The 20,744-nt window shown below is 48.0% G+C and overlaps 1 protein-coding gene across 1 annotated transcript in view; it reads left to right on the top strand.

Annotated features, from left to right (window-relative positions):
- Positions 1 to 1,123: 1,123 nt before the first annotated feature.
- LOC147453827 (uncharacterized) overlaps positions 1,124 to 20,744 on the top strand; it is a 68,368-nt gene continuing 48,747 nt past the window's right edge. The window contains exons 1-2 of the mRNA XM_086516976.1: positions 1,124 to 2,615; positions 3,102 to 3,559. Of these exons, the coding sequence (XP_086373102.1) occupies positions 1,124 to 2,615; positions 3,102 to 3,559 (1,950 nt within the window). The remainder of the gene's footprint in view (positions 2,616 to 3,101; positions 3,560 to 20,744) is intronic.

Raw genomic sequence — 20,744 nt, 5'->3', positions numbered from 1 at the left:
GCCAACGATACGAAGACCAACCAGGTCCCAGCAATGTCAACACGCGGCGTAACACACAAAGACGACCACGACCCGAAGACGAAGATGATCAGGATGATCGAAGTGAGAGACGCTACTACAGCCCGGACAGACATCTAGAAGACGAAAACAGACTGGGAAAATTCAAACCCAGTCCCCCAGAGAAATACAAAGGCAACCGCTCCTCACTGGAACTCAACAAGTGGTTCAGCGAGGTAGAAGACTACATGCAGTGGAACAGCATAGGCAGACGCAGATATGTGCAAGTGGCCAAAACCTTTCTGGCCGACGACGCCTATGTCTGGTTCCTCACTGAACAGCAATCAAAGCACTGGGAGGACTGGGAGGATCTACAAAAAGACATGCTCAGCTACTTTGTCGCAGAAAATGAGGGCAACAAAGTCAGGGATTCGTGGCGCGATCTACACCAAGACGGCCACATATCAGACTACATTGTCAAGTACCGGCGACTCATGCTCCAACTCCCATTGATGCACACAGCAAACAGGCTGCATGGTTTCCTGTAAGGCCTTAAGCATTGGGCCCGTCGAGAGGTAGAGAAACAGAGTCCCAACACATGGGAAGTGGCCGCCAACATGGCAGAAAAGCTCCGTGACACAAACACCACACCAGGTTTGCCTCCAAACAACCCTCCCCCAACAATTTTGCACCCAACCACTGGCCTAACCCACCCGTCGGGCAAGGTCGCGGATTTGTACATAATAACAGAAGCAATGTTACCCGCCCCCCACCACCCAATCCCAACCCGGGACTAGGCCGCGGAAATGGCGCCTTAGTCCCACGCAGCGTTTTTGCAAGCAACTCCTATAACCCCACACCTAACAGTTTTGCCTCCCAGAATTACAACGACAATAATAACAACCTGTTCCCTGACCGCGTGTGGTGCAGCGACTGCAGGAAGGATCATGTTCCCTACTACGCTTGTGTAGGCAAGCGCAATTATGCCTCAACATCATCTAGCAGAGCCAACACCATACAAATCGAAGAACCACCCTCCCCCCCCCAACGAAGAATCGAAGAAAGGGCTGACACTAGTGCTGACCCACAACTTCGGATTGGAGCCGTATTCGTCCACCCTCAATGCATGGCAGCAGCGATCACGGACATTCAGAACTTGTATGTCCAGACAACGATTGGGACCCAGCAACAATGGATCATGGTAGACTCAGGCGCTACACACAACTTTCTATCCCTGCAGTGCGCCGCTCGCCTGGGCCTACGCCTCACCACCGTCAATGAAACTACAGTCAGGTTTGCCCAAGGAAAGGATAGCAACGTAAAGGCAGCACGTCAAGTCAGGGTCGAGATGGGTGAATTCACATGTCGCCTTGACTTCATAGTGGTCCCAATGGACGACTTTGAGGCCATTATTGGTCTGTCCTTCAACGACAAGTATCTCATTGCACTCCTCGGCATGAAGGTGGATCAATTACTGCTGAATAATCAAGGCAAAGCAGTGACAGTACAAGGCGCCAGACTCACAACGCAGCAAGCATTCACCCGTCAGGCGCATACGCAAACCAAAGCCCCCCCCATCAACCGCCAAGACCCTGCACAGTTAGCAGCGATGAAAGGAAAACAGAAACTCCCAGAATACTCGTCCCCCAAACTCAACCTCATGAGTGCAAAGCAAGCAGAGAGGGCTCTCAAGAAAGGAGCTCAGGTTCATCTCTACATCATGCAAGCAAAGGAGCAACCCACAGCAAGGCTCAACTCCATCACCATCGAGCAAGCCAAAGTGGGCGACCCCTCCCTTACCCCCATCCTCCAGAAGTACAAGGATGTCATGCCCCCAGAACTTCCCCCCGGCCTACCCCCTCCTCGGCAAATTCAACATGAAATTGACCTCATCCCAGGAAGCACACCCCCGGCAAAGGCCCCCTACCGCATGAACGACACCGAGCTCAAAGAGCTCAAGAAGCAACTCCAAGAGTTAGAAGACCAAGGGTTCATCCGACCAAGCAGCTCCCCTTTTGGTGCCCCAGTCTTGTTCGTCAAGAAGAAAGACGGTTCGATGCGACTCTGCGTGGATTACCGGGCCCTGAACAAGATCACTATCAAGAACAGGTACCCAGTCCCCCTCATGGAAGATCTGCTGGACAGACTACAGGGTGCCCAATACTTCACTCGCATCGACCTCCGATCAGGCTACCACAAAGTCCGCATCGCCTCTAAAGACATCCCGAAGACTGCCTTCCGCACCCGCTACGGCTCCTGGGAATGGATGGTCCTGGGTTTCGGTCTCACTGGCGGTCCGGGTACTTTCTGCAGAATCATCCATGACAGTTTCCGCGACATGATTGACGACTACCTCATCACTTACATCGATGATCTGCTCATTTACAGCAAAACCTTAGAAGAGCACCAGAAGCATGTCGCCGCAGTACTCCAGCGCCTCCGGGACCAACAACTTTATGCCAAGCTGGAGAAGTGTGAGTTCGCTGTTCAGATGATCGAGTTCCTTGGCTTCGTTGTCACGTCCGAAGGGATTATGGTGGACCCCAAGAAAGTCGACGCTGTCATCAAGTGGGCCCCACCGACATCCATCAAAGAAGTCCGAGAGTTCGTGGGTTTCTGTCAGTACACCCGCCGCTTCATCCGCGACTTCAGCAAGATTGCGGCGCCACTGACAGAGATAACCAAAGGCCACAAACCCTTTCAGTGGACCTCTAAAGAAGAAGAAGCCTTTGAAAACCTGAAGATAGCCATGTGCAATACCCCCGTCCTTCGACTACCCGACTTCACCAAACCCTTTGAAGTCCACACCGATGCCTCCGATGGTGCCATTGGCGGTGTCCTCATGCAAGAACATCAACCCATCGCCTACGAGTCCCACAAGTTCACAGATGTGGAGACCAGATGGACCACCCATGAGAAGGAAATGCTCGCTGTCGTCCACTGCCTCCGAAAGTGGCGACACTATGTCCAAGACAAACACACCAAGGTATACACTGACAACATCTCCCTCAAGTACTTCCAGACACAACCCAAACTCACCCCCAAGCAAGCTAGGTGGCAAGATACTCTCGCAGAATACGACATCGACATCATACACAAACCAGGTACTACAAATGTCATGCCAGATGCTCTCAGCCGAATGCCCACCCTCACGGCTATCTCCACAGCAACAAGCACTTTACGCCAACGTATCCTCGACGCCCAAAAAGCTGATCCTGCTGTCCTCCGCATGCTCAACGACCACATCTCTGGGAAAGCGGCACTGGGTCTTTTTGAAGTCAAAGATGGCCTCTTCTACGCACATGGAAAAATCTACATCCCCAATGATCCAGAGTTAAAGAAAGACCTCATGTGGGAGGCTCATGACTGGAAGCTAGCTGGACATGGGGGCCAGAAGAGATCTTATGACAAACTCCACCAACACTACATGTGGCCAAAAATGAAGGACGACGTAATCGACTACGTGCGCACCTGCCCAACCTGTCAACTGGTCAAAGCTCAAAGAGTCAAGCCTGCTGGCCTCCTCCACCCAATGCCAACACCCTCCCGGCCTTGCGACATGGTAAGTATGGACTTCATCGTCGACCTCCCCCCCTCCCACGGCCACACTACCATCATCGTGGTCGTCGACTACTTCACCAAGCAAGCTCACTTCATACCTGCAAAGCCTCCCGTCACAGCCTACCAAGTAGCCAAACACTTCTTCGCCAAAGTCTTCAAATACCACGGCCTCCCCTTAGCCATAGTTTCTGATCGCGACACCCGCTTCCTCAGCGACCTCTGGCGCGAGCTCTTCAAGTTGCTAGGAACCCAGCTCCGCTTCTCCTCCGCCTACCACCCAGAAACCGATGGCCAAACAGAAAGAGTCAACCAAGGCATTGAAGACTACCTCCGCAGCTACGTCAAAGCAGATCAAAAGGACTGGTCCGAATACATGGACATCCTGGAATTCCACTACAACAACTCCATCCATAGCAGCACTAGCTACACCCCCTTTGAGCTCTCCACAGGTAAAGAAGTCATCACCCCTCTTGCACTGGCAACCGGCGACGTGCTGCAGATTCTCGCCAGGTTTTGCAAAGTGCCCGTATGCGTCGGGAAAGTCATTCAATGCGTGGGAATACTGACTGTGAAGGGTCCTAGTACAGTTATGCTGCCGAAATCGGGCCGGAACAGTTGAAATTCAGCCGAGCTTGTGCGGGGCAACTTGTAGAGAACCACAGCGTTTATTCCCTCTTTTAAACAATAAAGAAATACCGAAAGGGGCTCCTAAGTTAGGGGCCAATCTGGTGTCGGTCTACTCATACAGGTGCAATCTAGCAGCTTGTATCCCTCTCCCCTTTGTTGTGTCTTGAAAGTACAGGTAGAATAGAAAACTAATAATGGGTGAAAGCTAAATCAAGGTTTGAAGTAAAGTCTACCGCCCTTTCTGAAGTTAACAGGCCGGTTTCATGGTTCCATCTACGGGATTAAATCACTTTTTCCCATAGAAGTGAGCCTTGGTCAGTTTGGGCTTGAAGACACAGGGGATCATAGACCAGACAAAGGGAATTGCAATTATGACTGACACGACCAGATGATGTGACTGAAGAGGTTTCCCCTTCGCAGGGTCAACAGACACATGAAGTAGGTGAGTCTTCAAGACCGCCACAAACGGATGATGATATATTCAGGACCCAGTTGGCTACTGCTGTGGCTATATTCACACAAGTAATGCACAACCCGAGGTTTTAGCCTTTCTGCAACCTCCTCTTCCGTCTCAGCAAGTTGGGTCATTGGATCATATTCAAAGCCTGTTAAGGCTCAAGCACAGGTGATTCATACTTCAGAGTGAATGGAAACACCTGTACACTTGACGGAGAACATGCAGTCTCCACAACCTGTGGTAAGGTGCAAGAACAGGTGGCTGAGATGCCAGTCTTTCAAGCTGTACCAGTTCAGCCCGCCACCTTTCAGCAGCCTATAGGTGGTTCTAATGGGCAGGGAAGCAACCTACAGGCTATGCAACAGGTCTTCCCACCACCTTCAGTACACCCTAGCTATTTTGGAGGTGGATCGGTTTTCCAGAGCATGGTTGGTCATGCACCTGGAAATTAGTTTTACACGCCAAGAACAGTGTTTGGGGGTGCTCAAACGATGATGCCTAACCCCATGTATGGTGTCACGGGCATGCTACCAGGGTTTCAAAGCACTCAGAGCCAATTTGGGATGCCACAGACAAATTTTGGTATGGCTGGAATTACAAATCAGCAGCCAAATATGGCATTTCCAGGTCAATTTAATTGCGGTCAAGGAACACAAATGAACCCTAACAGTGTTCCCATGTTTCAGTCACTTCCATATGACAATTTAACACTGCTAGAGAGGCCAACTCCGTACAAAGAAGGTGGCAAACGTGTGACATTCACGACCTTTACAGGGTTTGATGACAGGAAGAAGGCTCTCTCATTCCTCCAGCAGTTTGACAAGGCCTATGTAGGGGGAAACTTTACAAAGGCTTCAAAGGTCCGCAAGGCAGCCACTTTCTTGACAGGGAATGCGGGACAATGGTGGACAACTTTATTGCTTCAAGGGCAAGCTCCGTCCACATGGATTTACTTCAAGCAGATTTTTGCAGCAGCATGGTTATTTGACTATGAAGCAGATGTCATGACAGAATGGCACCAACTTAATGCTGCTACTTGCAAGAATCTGGATGACTACAATCGGAAGTTTTGGAAAGCTCTACTTCCAATAACTTCCTATAGGTTTGTGCCATTGACAGAACAGATTGAAAAATACTATTGTGGCCTACCCAAAGGATTGAGAAAGCCCTACCCGTCCATCTTGCATTAGCACTGCTCCGATGTTACTGCCACACGCGTCACATTGGACCACAAATGACTTCCTGAGATCTGGCAAAACAATAACTGGATCTGAAGTCAACTTTTCCTTTAAGAGACTAAAAGCTGAAATCTCTTTTTGGGTCCATCTGAAAGTGACCTCTTTCTTTTGCAATGCGTGAAGAGGCGATGCTATCTCTGCAAAATTTCTGATAAACCTTCTATAGTAGGAACACAATCCCAAGAAGCTTCTGACATCGTGCACAGTCTTCAAGTCTGGCCATGTCTTGATAGCTTCGACCTTTGCGGGATCCATTCTAACACCATCCTTTGAGACTATGTGGCCCAGAAAGTGGATCTCTTCAAGGAAGAATTCACTTTTCTTAGGATTGACAAGTAACCTGTGACTGCGCAGCTCTTCGAACACAATGGTCAAGTGACGCCTATGCTCCTCTTCATTCTTCGAATACACAATCATGTCATCGAAGAATGTTCCAACAAACTGTTGATGCGAGCGGAAAATCCGGTCCATCATTCTGTTGAACGTGGCAGGAGCATTTGTTAGCCCAAACGGCATCACTAGAAACTCATAAAGACCAAATGTCGTTCTAAACGCAGTCTTGTGCACATCCTCTGGGCTTATACGAATCTGATGGTACCCACTCTTCAGGTCTATCCTACTGAAAATTGCAGCACCCTCTAAACGATCAAGAATATCATCAATGCGAGGAATAGGAAACCTATTCTTGATGGTATTCTTAATCAACGCACGGTAATCAATACACATGCGCCATGAGCCGTCCTTCTTCTGCACTAGGAGCACTGGGGAGCAAAAGGGTGAAGAACTAGGCTGAATCAGCCCCTTCTCTAATAACTCCTCAACCTGGCCCATAATCTCTTTCTGCTGCGCCGCACTAACCCTGTAGGGAGGTCTATTTGGTGGGCTACACCCTGGCACCAAATCTATCCGATGGTCCTCAGGTCTCTCTGGCGGCAATTGCGACGGTAATGAATCAGAAAAACAGTCACTAAACTTTTGCAAAAATGCTGACCTTTCTTTATCTAACACAGATAAATTTGACTGATCCCTATCTGAGACATCACGTGCAAAAATCAAGTACACAGAAAGATGATTCTTTATTACAGAAGTGATAGCAGAAGCAGATACAATAGGGACTGACTCTCCTTTAAGCTTTACATCCAAGATGTGAGTTTTGCCCCTATGCTGTACAGTGATCTTTTTGTTGTAGGCATCCAAGACTCCATGCACTCGGAACATCCACGGGATCCCCAACAAGGCGTCACAACCTTCCAGCGGCATGATGTAAAACTCTTCAGTGTCCACATACGACTGAATATGCAGACGCAGTTTTCCAATGATGGGAGTAACACACTCTGAGTGGCCAGGACATGCCAACCCTGCCTCTGCTGTGTACCCCATCTCTTCAGCTCTAATGCCGAGCTTCATAGCTAACTCTGGTGAGATAAAGTTGGCTTTGGCACCTGGATCAAAGAAGATGAGTGCCGTCTGATCCCTAACTTTACCCCATGCCCTGCATAACTCACTGGCATCTCTGCTGGGCCTGTCACCCACCATGTCTGGCACTAAACCTGCCGTGGGTTTAGGCTTCTTGCCTTTCTGGTCTTCTTTATCCTCTGAGTCAGCTGGCCTTTTCCTTTGTGGACAATTGATAGAAAAGTGACCAGGCTGCTCGCATATAAAGCATTTGTTCTCAGCCATTAGGACCTTCTTTTCCTCGAGCGACTTGCGCACAAAAGGCTTCCTTTTCTATTTCTTTGCCTGCGCTCCAGAAGTCCCAGCTGAATCCTTGTCTTTGGTGGCCTGTTCAGACCCCTGTGACGCATCAGGAGCCGTTTTCACAAAGGGCTTCTTCGCTGAATTTTTCTTCTGCTGCCCTCCTTTATCACTGCTCGGAAATCCACTGTCCTCTCCTTTCAACAGGGCAAGACCAGTGTTCGCAACTTCCATAAGCTGAGTAAGGGTAGCCACTCTGTTCTTTGTACAGTAATCACGAAGCCCTTTAGGCAGCCCACAACAATACTTCTCTATCTGCTCTGTCAGTGGCACAAATCTGTAGGAGGTCACTGAGAGTAATGCTTTACAAAACCTCCTATTGTACTCCAGCAAGCTCTTGCACGAAGCTGCCGTAAGCTGGTGCCAATCTGTCAAGACATCGGCTTCAAATTCATTTGATAGCCAAGCAGATGCAAACATTTGCTTGAAGTAAACCCAAGTGGCGGGTGCCTGTCCTTGCATTAACAATGTCGTCCACCATGTAAGCGCATTGTCCTTTAAGAAAGTGGCAGCTTTCCTGACCTTCGAGGCCTCTGTAAAATTCCCTCCCGCATAAGCTGTATCAAACTGCTGGAGGAAAGTGAGTGCCTTGGTCTTGTCCTCGAAACCACTGAAGGTACTGAACTTTACTGCTGCACCACCTTCTTTGTAAGCCTTCGGCTTCTCTAGTGCCCCCAAGTTGTCATACGGAATGGTCTGCAACATGGGCACTGTACTAGGCATGATCGGCACGTGTTGGCCATTCACATTTTGCGTCAGAGGTGCGATATCTGGCTGCTGTCCAGAAAAACCAGCCATGCCAAAATGACCCTGTGGCACCCCAAACTGGCCCTGGTTGCCGTGGAAACCTTGCTGCATGCCGATAGTACCATACATGGGGTTTGGTATGATGCCTTGCATACCCCCGAACACTGTTCCTGGCAGGTACGGCTGACTTCCAGACGCATAACCAGCCATACTTTGGAACACTGATCCACCCCCGAAATACCCAGGATGTACCGTGGGTGGTGGAAAAACTGAGTGCATAGCCTGGTATCAAGCTCCCTGTCCATTCAAGACAGCATGCTGGCTCTGAAAGGTGGCGGGTTGAACTGGCATAACCTGTGGAATAGGCGTTCTAGCCACCTGTTCAAGCACGGGAGGAACCTGCTTTGGAGCCCCCGACTCCGCAACATGCGAGTGTTCCCTTTCCTCCTACGCCTCATGAAGTACCTGGGCTTGAGCTTCAACAAGCTCCGTACGCGGCCTAGGTTGCCTATTTTGCTGTTGCACTGGTGGCGCTTGCAAGAATTCTATAAACCTCGGATTCTGCACCAGCTGCGAAAAGACATTCACCGCGGCAATTAACTGAGTCTTAAACGCATCATCCTCAAGTTGCCCTGTCATAAAGCCCTGTACTACTGGAGGGACATTGACGTTGACAGGAGGTACAGACTGACGTGGCCGTGAGCTCTCGCCAATCTCAAAAACCATAGGAATCTCCTGCCTGTCCTTTGGAGAGGAACCCTCTTCCATAATTCCCTTCCCCTTGTCGGCCATAGTGTAATCCCCGCGTTCTTGCACTGTGTGTCTTTACCCTGAACAATCCAGGCTCACTCTTTGAGGAAAAAGTGATTGATATCCCGGCAATGGAACCATGTAACCGGCCCATAGGGCGGTAGGCGTTGGCTTTCACCCGAAATTCTTTACTTTATACACACACACAGAGCACTTTGCAAAGAGAACCTGTAATGGGAATTAACACTTAATCGCACACACGGCTCGGAAGCTAGAATGCTCCGAGCAGACGCCGACAACCTGTAGGCCACAAAATTGGCGCCCCTTTCGGTATTTCTTTATTCTTTAGGAGGGTAAATTACAAGGTAAGGTCCTGGGAATCCTTCACGTGTATCCACCTAGATACCATTTGATTTGGCCAAATTTCGGTAGCATAACAGCCCCAAAACTTGCGCGAAACCCATTCCCCTGCTGGAACTCGCTTGCACTTTCGTATACCCTCTGATTCCTGTCCAAAAACAGTAAATTCAGCACGCTGTATTTACTAGTTTTTGCCCTGTTTTCAGCCCCAAACAGTCCCCTAACTGTCCTTTGCCAGTGGGGCACGATTCCCAATGATCCTGGCGTCCGTATGGCTGAAAAACAGTGAAATTACAGCGCATACACAGCGCTGATTTTGCACCTGTATGGTGAGGTTATGACCCTCACCAGTGCCTGCTTTGGAGCAGCAGTTAGCTACCCCTGTTCCTGCTCAAGGAGGCTCTTGCCTCAGCACAAAAGCATGAACCCACACAACTGTACATCAGTCAAATGAGTAGCCCTCTTGTGGGGCATCACATAACTGCACGTAGGGGAGAAAGAGAGCAGTATGTAGCGTGCGGGGCATCACTCCCGTCACCATACTGTGCATAGAGGGCAAGGTAAGCATTCCATAGCTTCTGTACCTGTTACAATCCGCCTGTGGCTGAAAATGGCGCCCCCTTTGATGATATGCAGCTCGTTTTTGCCTCCCAGAGTGGCAGAATCGCTCACAAGCTGACACGTCGCCCAGTTTCCGAGTTTGGGCTTTCCCTGCTAAAATTATCTCAACTGGTGCGTCAGTTGACTTCGCGGCAGAGTTGTAAAGTGTTCCCCTAGTCATACCGAAGGTAATGACGCGAACACATTTCGTGGCCCAAAATAGCAGTTCCCTAAATTTTAGGAGATGCTTCCGTTGGGCTCCCACTGGTCTTCTGACCATCTATCCTCATTGGGACCGCATCCAAAAATGCAATGTGGCCCAACTGTCGGATACTTTTTGTTGGTAGTCCCACCTTGACTTTACGCCTTAATTGAGTTCACTTCCTAGTATCCACCAACTTGCTAAGTGCAACGGGGGGACCTATATGATCTTGCTCTGAGCCTAGACATCCTCTTACCATACGAATTCCAGTGCCGACCACTTCCCGTCTGCGGGTGAATCTACCGTTCACATTGGCCATACAATGTCCGACCGTTTGCTACTTCAAAAAGAGGGTCTCAAAATAAATAAAATAAACCCCATTGGAAAGAAACCAACAACCAAGGTTAGCAGTTGCCACATCTCTGTGACATGGTTAATAACTGCCACGTCCTCGTGACACACAATGTCCGAAGCTTCTTGGGACTATGCTCCTATTACAGAAGGTTTATCTAAAATTTCGCTGAGATTGCTTCACCTTTACATGCTCTTCAAAAGAAGGCAGTCACCTTTAGATGGACACAGAGAGATTTCAGCTTTTAATCTCTTAAAGGAAAAGATGACTTCAGATCCAGTCATTGTGTTGCCAGATCTTAGCAAGTCATTTGTGGTCCAGTGCATGGGTCTTCGAGTAGCTAATGGATGGACAACGTCATGAACACTATCTTCTCAAAGATGGGTTCATGATGATGCATGGCAGATTGTGTGTCACAAAGCCATTGCGACGCAAAGTTATGGAAGAGAGTCATGTCCTACCGTATGCAGGGCATCGTGGTATCGATGCTACAGTTAAAGCGGTTGAGACATTCTTCTACTGGCCTACATTGAGAAGAGATGTGGATGCCTTTGTGCGAGAATGCCTAATTTGCCAGAAGGTCAAGTTTGACAGGCAAAAGGCACCAGGGTTATTGCAACCACTACCTATTCCAGACAAACCATGGAAAGTATTGCTATGGATTTTATCTTTGATCTTCCGAGAACGCAGACAGGAAACGATGGTATTTGGGCCATCATTTGCAGATTCAGCAAGCAGGCTCATTTTATTCCTGTTAGGAAGAAGATAAAGCCAGATCAGATGGCATGCTTGTTTATGAGAAATATTTTCAAGTATCATAGCATGCCACAGTCGATTGTTAGCGACCGTGATCCACGCATGACAAGTTTGTTCTGCAGAGGCTTGTTTGAGAATATGGGCACCACGCTCAAATTCTCTTCGTCATTTCATCCTCAAACAGATGGGCAGTCAGAAGGGGCAAATTCTACTGTCCTAGATCTGCTAAAGTGCTACGTGTCAGAGTATAAAGGAAAGTGGGAGCAGTATTTGCCATTGGTGGAGTATGTATACAATAATACAGTGCATTCATCAACTAGCAAGGCACCTTTTGAGATAGTTGAAGGTGGCAAGAAAGTTCCTCCCGTACTGCATACAAAGGACAAGATATTTGAAGCAGATAAGTATATTCAGGACATGGATGAAATGTAAAAGAAGGTCAAAGTGGCCTTAGAAAAGACTCAAGCAAAGCAAAAGAAAGCCGTAAATCGTCACCATCATGAAGTGGTATATTCACTTGGTGATTGGGTGCTTTTGCACTTTGAAAAGGCAAGGTTAAAGAAGATGAAGGGCAAGGAAAGACTGTTTCCAAACCTCAGCATGCGTTAATACGGGCCTTTTCAAGTGTGCGACATAATCAGTGATGTTGCATATAGGCTGAAATTGCCTGACAGTTGGAAGATTCACAATGCGTTTCATGTGAGTCTCCTCAGACCCTATGTGGGTGATGTGCCAGAGGATATGCCAGCTGAAGATCAGCCAAAAGTCAAGGAACTTGACGAGATCTTGGTCCCCGAACAGATTTTGGCACACAAAGAAAGGAAAGTGAAAGGCAAGGTTGCTAGGCGTTACTTGGTAATGTTCAGAAACTATCCACCAATGGATGCTAAGTGGATGGAAGAAGGTGAACTTGCAGAGTCACCAACTCTGTTATTACTTTATCTTGAAGCCTTCGATTTGCAACCTACCTTGACCCCTTGAGTTTCAAAGCTACATGGATTGTCAGAGTCATAATGGCTTTTGAAACAAATGATGTACATGGTATTTAAAGTGAGCTCAAATGAAATAGCTGTTACATGAATGTTAGAGCTGTACAGATTGTCAGTTTGGCAATTGCTCTTATGGAATGTCCAAAAGTTTGGTTAGTGCTATAGAAGTGAGTATTTCTGGTCAGTTTCTCAAGGATACAGTAATTGCTTCTATTAAAGGGTACATGTGTAACTGCATTCTTAAACTGTCGGTTTCGGTATGCTCGAAAGTGTTACTGGGCCCAACATGTACTATAGGACAGTGGCAAAATGTGTGGCTACCATTTTGTCATTGGAAAGTTAGTGACTCAAGCAATGGCAGAGTGCGAAGCTACCACTATGTCATTGGGACAGGGTTTACACGCAAGCAATACATGTGTGGACGAGGTGTTGAATACACCAGGGTTGACAATGAGCATGTATGTGTCGTACATGTGTCGACAGGTGTTGAATACATCAGTGTTCACTGTGAGTATGTACGACATAGATGCAAACGACGACGTTTGAGATTTCAAGACGGGGGTATGTCACCAGCGTGTGACTACTATCTATCCTTTTTGTTGATTTCTTTCTTATTATCTATTTACTTTCACTTTTTGGAAACACCCCTCGGGAAATCTAAGTGCCCTGCATTCCATAGCTAGTGTGGAACTGTCAAGAGGGAGTCCTGGCATGAGGGCAAGAGAGCACTAAGGTTGGACAAGGACTATGGTTAGCCAAAGTGGGGTCATTGACTAGCCAAAGTGGAATCCTTTGCTACAAAGGCTACATTTCAGTTCTGGGTGTGGCTGCAGTGTACAAAGGGGTTCGGATGACCTAGAAAGATACAATGGCAGCATCTCCTAAAATTTAGGGAACTGCTATTTTGGGACCTGAAAATGTGTTTGCGTCATTACCTCCGGAATGACAAGGAGAACATTTTCTTACTCTGCCGTGAAGTCAACTGGGCGACCGGTTGGGAGATTTTCAGGCGGCAACCCCGGAATGGGAAAATGCTTGTAAATGCACCAAGTGGCACATTCTGGTGCACTTTCCTCATGCAAGAGAAGGTGGCGCTGAATTTTAAGCTGGGAGAGGCTCATTTTCAGATTTTGTCACAGGTTAAGAGCTATGGAGTGCTTGCTTTCCCTCCTATGTACAGTGCGGTGCCAGGAGTGATGCCCTGCACGCTACACACTGCCCTCTCTCTCCCCAATGGCAGTATGTTATGCCCCTCTAGTGGGCTTTTCATTTGACCAATGTACAATTATGTGGGTTCATGCGCGATTGCCGAGGCAAGAACCTCTTGCACAGGTACTGGATTAGCTAGCGGCTAATCCCCCGCAGGTACAGGTGAATTCGGAGAGGTTTCACGCCAGAAATCTCGTCCGATTCAAAGGGCAAGTAGCCCTACAGGTGCGGGAGCTCGAGGACTTGCTACGGATGCGACCGGCACGCGAAACGGAGCCCGAAACAATGAATTACAGCCTGCTGTGTATTTTGCAGGTTTAGGGTTTTGGCCCTAAACGGTCCCTAATACCCCCAGGAGGTTTGGGGACGCGAGGGGACCGCCAAAGTGATCCAAATCCTCTGATGCAGCCTCCGTCGATGCTCTGTAGTCCTCCGTAGTTGTGGGCGTCTAGATCTCCCCAGCTCGGCCGCTCGGTTGATCAGCGTGCCTTTGGTGCGAGGGGGGGGAGAGAAATGAAATGAAATGTTATATTAACGTCTTCAAAAGGCCAAATTGACCTATGAGACCAGAAAGTTACAATGTGGTGGATCTGATACAAAGTCTGAGTAACAAAAATGACAAAATAATACTATGGAATCCTAAACTGCTAGGTGTGAGCTAAGCAACTAGGTGCGACAGCTAAATCACAAAAGATCTAGCATCTGTCCGCTGGCGGATCTCACCAATCTCCTCCATGGTCAATAGCCTGACCGGGCGTCGTGCGTGTCAGGCCAAAGTGATCCAAATCCTCTGATGCAGCCTTCGTCGATGCTAATGTAGTCCACCACAGTCGTGGGCGTTTGGATCTCCCTAGCTCGGTCGCTCGGTCAATCAGTGTGACTCTGGTGTGAGGCGACGAGCTCTCCTGCGGTAGTAGCTCCTCCGGGTGTCCAGTGTCTACTCTATAGAAGTTGGTGATTCGTCTCCGAGATTGGCCAGCCTCTCCCCTCATCACGCTCTCTCTAAATCTGCAGCTCAAGCAAAAACAGACCCAAGCATCTCTGATCCTCGTACCGCATGACTCTAGAGAGTGGTGCGAAGCCCTCTCTGAACAAGCAGTGGAAGCGGCCACGTATCTCGTAGTACACGGGGCAGTGGCAAGAGTAGTGCAACTCTGTCTCCGGCTCCATGTCACACAGGAGGCAGAGAGAGAGAGAGATAGAAATGAAATAAAATATTATATTAACGTCTTCGAAAGGCCAAAATGACCTATAAGACCAAAAAGTTACAATTGGTGAATCTGATAACGTGTCTGAGTACGGAAAGTACAAAGAACTAAGACTAAAAACCCTAAAACAAAAATGAAATCTCTCATCGATCGCTGTCGAATCTCATCGACATCCTCCATAATCAGTACTCTGGTTGGGCGTCTTGCATGTCGAGCTAGAGTGATCTGGATCTTCCGCTGCAGTCTTCGTCAATTGTGGGAGACCCCTCAAGGTCGTGGGCTTTTGGATCTGCCTAGCTCAATGGCTCGATCAATCAATGTACCTGTATTGTGGGTGGGCTCTGAGATCTACTGTGTTAACTACTCCTCTGGCTCTCCCCTGGCTGGTGTAAAGAAATCTGAGATCTGTCTCTGAGACTCTCGTCCCAGATGTCCTGGCGAGCTCCCCCTAAGTCTGCGCAGCTCTAGTAGGAACAATCCGAGACATCTCTAATCCTCGTATCTCATGACTCTAGAGAATGGTCCAAAACCCTCTCTAATCAGACAGTGGAAGCGGCCTCGTATCTCACAGTACGCCGGGCAATGACGTGTAGTGCAGCTCTGTCTCTGGCTCTAAGCAACAAAGGTACCCCTCGAAATCGGCCAGTCTCAATCTGGAGCGGATGTGAGGATGTGTGTGTCTGCCCAATAGCGCATCCTATCCCATGAGATAAGTGTATGTCCATGGATGCAGGCCTAGTCACAAAACCGTCCTCCGTGAGTTGGAGAAGATGCTCTCTGTAGAAGGCCATCTTCGTGCCCAACTCCAGTGTCAGTTGTATCCATGTGCTCCTGGTATCTAGCTGAATCAGATCTTGGCGTATGAGTCTGGTGATCTCTGTCCGTGTGAAAGACATGGAGGGTGCATCCAAGGAGTATTGAAACGGAGGCAATCTATCCAAGCTGAAACCATGTGACTGAAACCATGTTGTCATTTGTCCATAGCAACATGCTATATCTCCTTGTAGGGTTAGTTGCCAAGATGACTCCAGCGCAAGCCGAGCATATCTGCCTCTAGGGAGGTCCCATAAACTGTGTATTAAGGATACTGATCTAGTCAATGCCTCAACCACGAGGGCGGGGGCGGCTAGCTCGGCTCGATAATCTCATGCGGCACTACGGCCTTGGCTCGAATCATTTGAGCGGTCATAGAGAGCAAAGGCCTCTCCATATATCTCCATCCATCTGTGCTGCCAGATCTCCCATGATGGTCTAGTAAGGGTCCCCATACCTGAACTTCGTAGAGCATAGCTGAAGTCACTAGAGTGTCAAAAAGCCAGAGCTTTGTTCGCGGTTCCTGAAACTGAATCTGCAAATACATCCTCTCCAATCCTCCCAAGGTTGCATAGGCTCTCGTCAGTCTAGTCTCTGATGCTCTCCCCAGTGAAAACACTAGTCCACTGAAAACTACCCCAAGATAGGTATATGCATCTGTGTACTCCACAGTCTCCTGGCCATACGTAAATGTGGGTGCTGACCTCCTGACCCACTGCGATGTGGTGTTGAACACCATAACCTTGGTTTTCCTAAGGTTGACAGAAAATCCACTGTCACGAGCAAATGTGTGCAAAGCATCTAAATGACGTTGCATCCCCTCTGGAGAGTCAGAAATCAACACAATATCATCAGCATATAGTAACAACGGAATCCACGTCCCTGCTAGTTGAGCCCCTCTGTCTCCCTGACACTCTACATAGTCTGAAAATTCATCCACATACATCCCAAAAAGAGTCAGAGATAGGGAGCATCCCTACTTCACTCCAATAGTGGAGTGGACCATGTCAGACATTCCCTCAGTAGTGCATACCCGCCCCATCATTGTCCTGTATAAAGCCAAAATACCCCATATCAACTCTATAGGCACACCCATGTCCTGTAGTCTGCGTATAAGTCTGGCTCTCGGTACTGTGTCAACAGCTTTGAGGAAATCCACAAAGCTACAATAGATCCTCTTGCCATGGTGTCTACCCTCCTCAATAATAGCTCTGAGTGTCAGAATCTCATTAAGAGTGGAGAAACCTCTCCTGAATCATGCCTGTCCTAGTGCTCGTATGCCCTCTCGCTCTGCCCATCTACTCAGCTCCTGCTCAAGAACGGATGCATACAGCCTAGCCAATGTGTGACAAACCATGATGGTGTGATAATAATCATGGGATCTCCTGACTTGAAAATAGGCACAACCGTAGACATACTCAAGTCTCTAGAAAGCCTTCATACATGGCTCGATTAAACATCATAGCAAGAAGCTCTGCAAGCATATCTCTGGCATGGATGAAGTGCTCTGCTACCAGGCCATCATGATCATGTGCTCTCCCTATCTTCATCCTGTCAATGGCTTTCCTTACCCTCTTGGCAGAAAAGAAAGTGCATGTCTCAGGGCATGTCTCTAGTGGGTCCGGCAAAGGTGGTTGCCTTGATGCTATGTAGAGAGATGTGGCATATTCTCCCCATGTCTCTGTGGAGGTGACGGCAGGTGGTGGTGAATGCTCATGGAATAGCCTCCATGCTTCGCTTGAGTGAACTCATAGATAGTTGTTACAGATCCCGCTCTAGTTGGGATAAAAAAGCCCTTTTCTTTCGTCGCACTAGGCGGCGAAAGATAATCCGTGACTGTCTGCGTGTGGTAATACCCCTTTGTAATTTGATCCTTCTCTCTACACTCCTCATCATAGCAGTTGTTCTGGGGAATGCTCCCAGGTCATCTCTGTGTAGGCTGGTTGTGGGGGTAAGCCTCTAATGCTGCATCATGGAGCGTCTCTGTCAATATCTGAGTTTGTTCATCTAGTGGCCATCCCGACTCTTGAGTGCATAGCTGCTTGTATATCTCATCCATATACACAAAATCAGTCTCCCTCACAAAGGTATACCGAGTGTGTGTGGGGACCTCTCCTAATGGAGCTGTGCTGAACTGCAGCGTAAGAGTGAACGACAAGATAGCATGATCAACTGCTACTCCAACTGGCCTAGTGCCCACCATGAAATCCTGAAAGAATGGAATGAGACCTGGCTGGGCCATAACATAATCCATTGTACTAACACCATGTCGATGTGGAAAGCATGTAAAACCTCCAGCTGTAGAAAATCTTTGTAGGCCATTCAAAATGGCCAATCTATGTGCAGTTCCCATATCTATCAAGTATCTGCATACTCAATGTACTCCTCATCCTGTGATAGTCTGGATAGGACCATCTCTGTAACGTCCAGCTCCCTATGCATCTCCTCGGAAGTATCATAAAATATTGTCTGGTGATGGGCAGCCCTAGCATTGAAGTCCCCTAATATGATAATGTCACCATCCCTGGAAAACTCCCATGTGTCATTATCCAAAATAGCAAAGGGGGACTGTCCTTTAGGTGATGCATATACTGATGTATTAGGAGGAAAGTAACAAATAGCAATGTAGAGGTATTTGCCTGTCTCTGCCCTTAGCCTCACCCACATGTACCTAGCCTGCTCATCCCTGCGTGCTATATATATCAATGGCTACAACTCCCCCCTGAATAAAATTGTCACTCCCCCCGAGCCCCGTCCTCGATGCTCCGATCTGGTCTCCTCTCTACAAGCTCTCTCCCATCTATATCCGGTCACCTATGGCATGGATTGTCGAGGGGCTTGATGTGTCTCGGAATAGAAAATGATTTCTCTCCCAATGAAACTATCCTCAAAGACACCTACATCAAGACGGAGTGACCCATTACAATTCCAGGCTGCCATCTTTAGTGTGGTCCGATAGGTCTTGCACTGTCATGCGGAGCGTCGCTCCAATATCACCACCCTTCCATCCTTGTAAAAAGCAATTTTCCCTTTTTCCCTTGCCGCTCTATTTTCCGGCATCACCTCTTTCATATGAGCAATCTGCGAGAGGGTGAGGTCATCTCCAAGAAAGATGTCAGTCTTCCTTAGAGTCTGTCTCTCTTCAAGAAGTCCTTCGCTTCCATGGAGGGGAAACGGAGGATGAGTGCCCTTTCCTTCGAGGTTTCCCCCTTGCGCACTCTCCAAGCCCTCGTATGTGTCTACTCATTAACCCCCACCATAGTCATGAGTTCTTTCACCTCTTCATCCACAATTATCTTGGTCTTTGAGGCCACATATCCTTACGTGTAGGGCCCGCATACGTCTCCTTTGCACCTCTTCTAGTGTCAGGTTAATGATGGTTGGTGTGGGGGTTATTTCCTTGCCCTTTCCTTTCTTGACGATCTCGTTCCAGTTCTCGGCCTCTTCTGCTTTTTGTTGGGTCTTTGTGATGACATCTACCCACGAAGTCGTCGTTTCCTTTTGTTACTCCTCACCTTCTTTGATGGCCCGCACTTGTTCTTTAATCGTGTTAAGCTCTTCAACTACGAGGACATTTTGCCATCCCACCTCTACAAGCTCTTTCTTGAGTAGTGCGATTTCCTCATCTTGGGCCTTCAAACGATCCTCAAGTGTATGTATCGTGCTTTCCTGTGCCGACACGCGCTCGTCGAGTGCCTTTACAGTACCTAGAAGGTGGCGATTAATCTTGTTGATGGACTTGCTCATTTCTTCCTTGCATTTTTGAATAGCATCCTCCATAGGATCATCCTTGCCATTTTGTTTCCTTATGATTGAAGGCCGCAAGGAGAGAGAGAGAGAGAGAGAGAGAGAGAGAGAGAGAGGAAGAGAATTTTTTTTTTTCTCTCTCTCTCTATGCGTGCACGTCTTCTCTCTCTACGTTTTCTCTCTATGCTTTTTATTTTTCTCTCTACATTTTCTTTCTCTCCACTTTCTCTCTCTACGCACGGGGCAGAAAGGGGGGGAGCATGAGGAGCAGGGCAGCAGAGGGGAGAGCGCGAAGGGGCGGGGCAGCAGAGGGGGGGAGTGTGAGGGGGGCAGGGCAGCAGTGGAGCGGGGTAGCGGGGGGCAAGGCAGCAATGCAAGCTCAAGCCTCTCAATGTTGCAAAGAGAACGGGAGGGGGTGGGGCAGCACACACACACAGAGAGAGAGAGAGAGAGAGAGAGAGAGAGAGAAGAGAGAGAGAGAGAGAAATGAAATGATATATTAACGTCTTCAAAAGGCCAAAATGACCTATGAGACCAAGCCGTTACAACATAGTGAATCTAATACCATGTCCTGAATCAAAAAGAGCTGAAACAAAATACAATGTGTAGTACAATGAAAGAAACCGGGGGGGGGGAGGGGGAAGATATGGTGGAGATCCATCCTCATCTGCACTATAGACGTCGAGAGAGTATGGCTCGAGAGAGAGAGAACGAAAGAAAGAAAGAAAGAAAGATATATTAACGTCCTGTCGAGGCCAAAGCTCACCTATAGGACAAATCAAAATACATCCTTGGTTACAGTGTCTTCCATCATAGCAAAAAGAAAATAAAATAAAACTACCTCAGTAGCTCAAAGCTCCATGGTCATGAGCTTACCATTACAACATGTATTACCCATACTTTATACATATAAAGAAAAGAGAGATGTGCAATCAGGTTTCTTTAGTTTCCTGTGCTTGAGGTGATTTGAGAGAAATGAAATGAAATGTAATATTAACGTCTTCAAAAGGCCAAAATGACCTACCTATGAGACCAACAGGTTACATGTGGTGAATCTAATACCAGGTCTGGGTACAAAAAGTACAAAGAACTGAAAAGAAAATAGTGGGTAGGGGGGTGGGGTGAAAGCTAATACAAGGGCAATACAAAGGGGTGAGCTGATACAATGGAGCTCTTTGAAAGAAATCTGTAATCTTCCGTTGTTGCTGGATCTCTCTCATTGTGCCCCTCTTCAAGAGGTCCTCTCTGTGTTTGCGAATCTCCAGTAAGTATAATCCAAGGCATCTCTAATCCTGGTATCTCATGACTCTAGAAAGTGGTCCAAAACCCTCTCTGAATAGACAGTGAAAGCAGCCTCGTATCTCATAGTATATTGG

Source organism: Adiantum capillus-veneris, chromosome 7 (assembly GCF_014529385.1).
Source record: "Adiantum capillus-veneris isolate H3 chromosome 7, ASM1452938v2, whole genome shotgun sequence".
Lineage (NCBI taxonomy): Eukaryota > Viridiplantae > Streptophyta > Polypodiopsida > Polypodiales > Pteridaceae > Adiantum > Adiantum capillus-veneris.
Note: the sequence above shows the minus strand (reverse complement) of the source record. Positions and strands in the feature narration are given on the sequence as shown.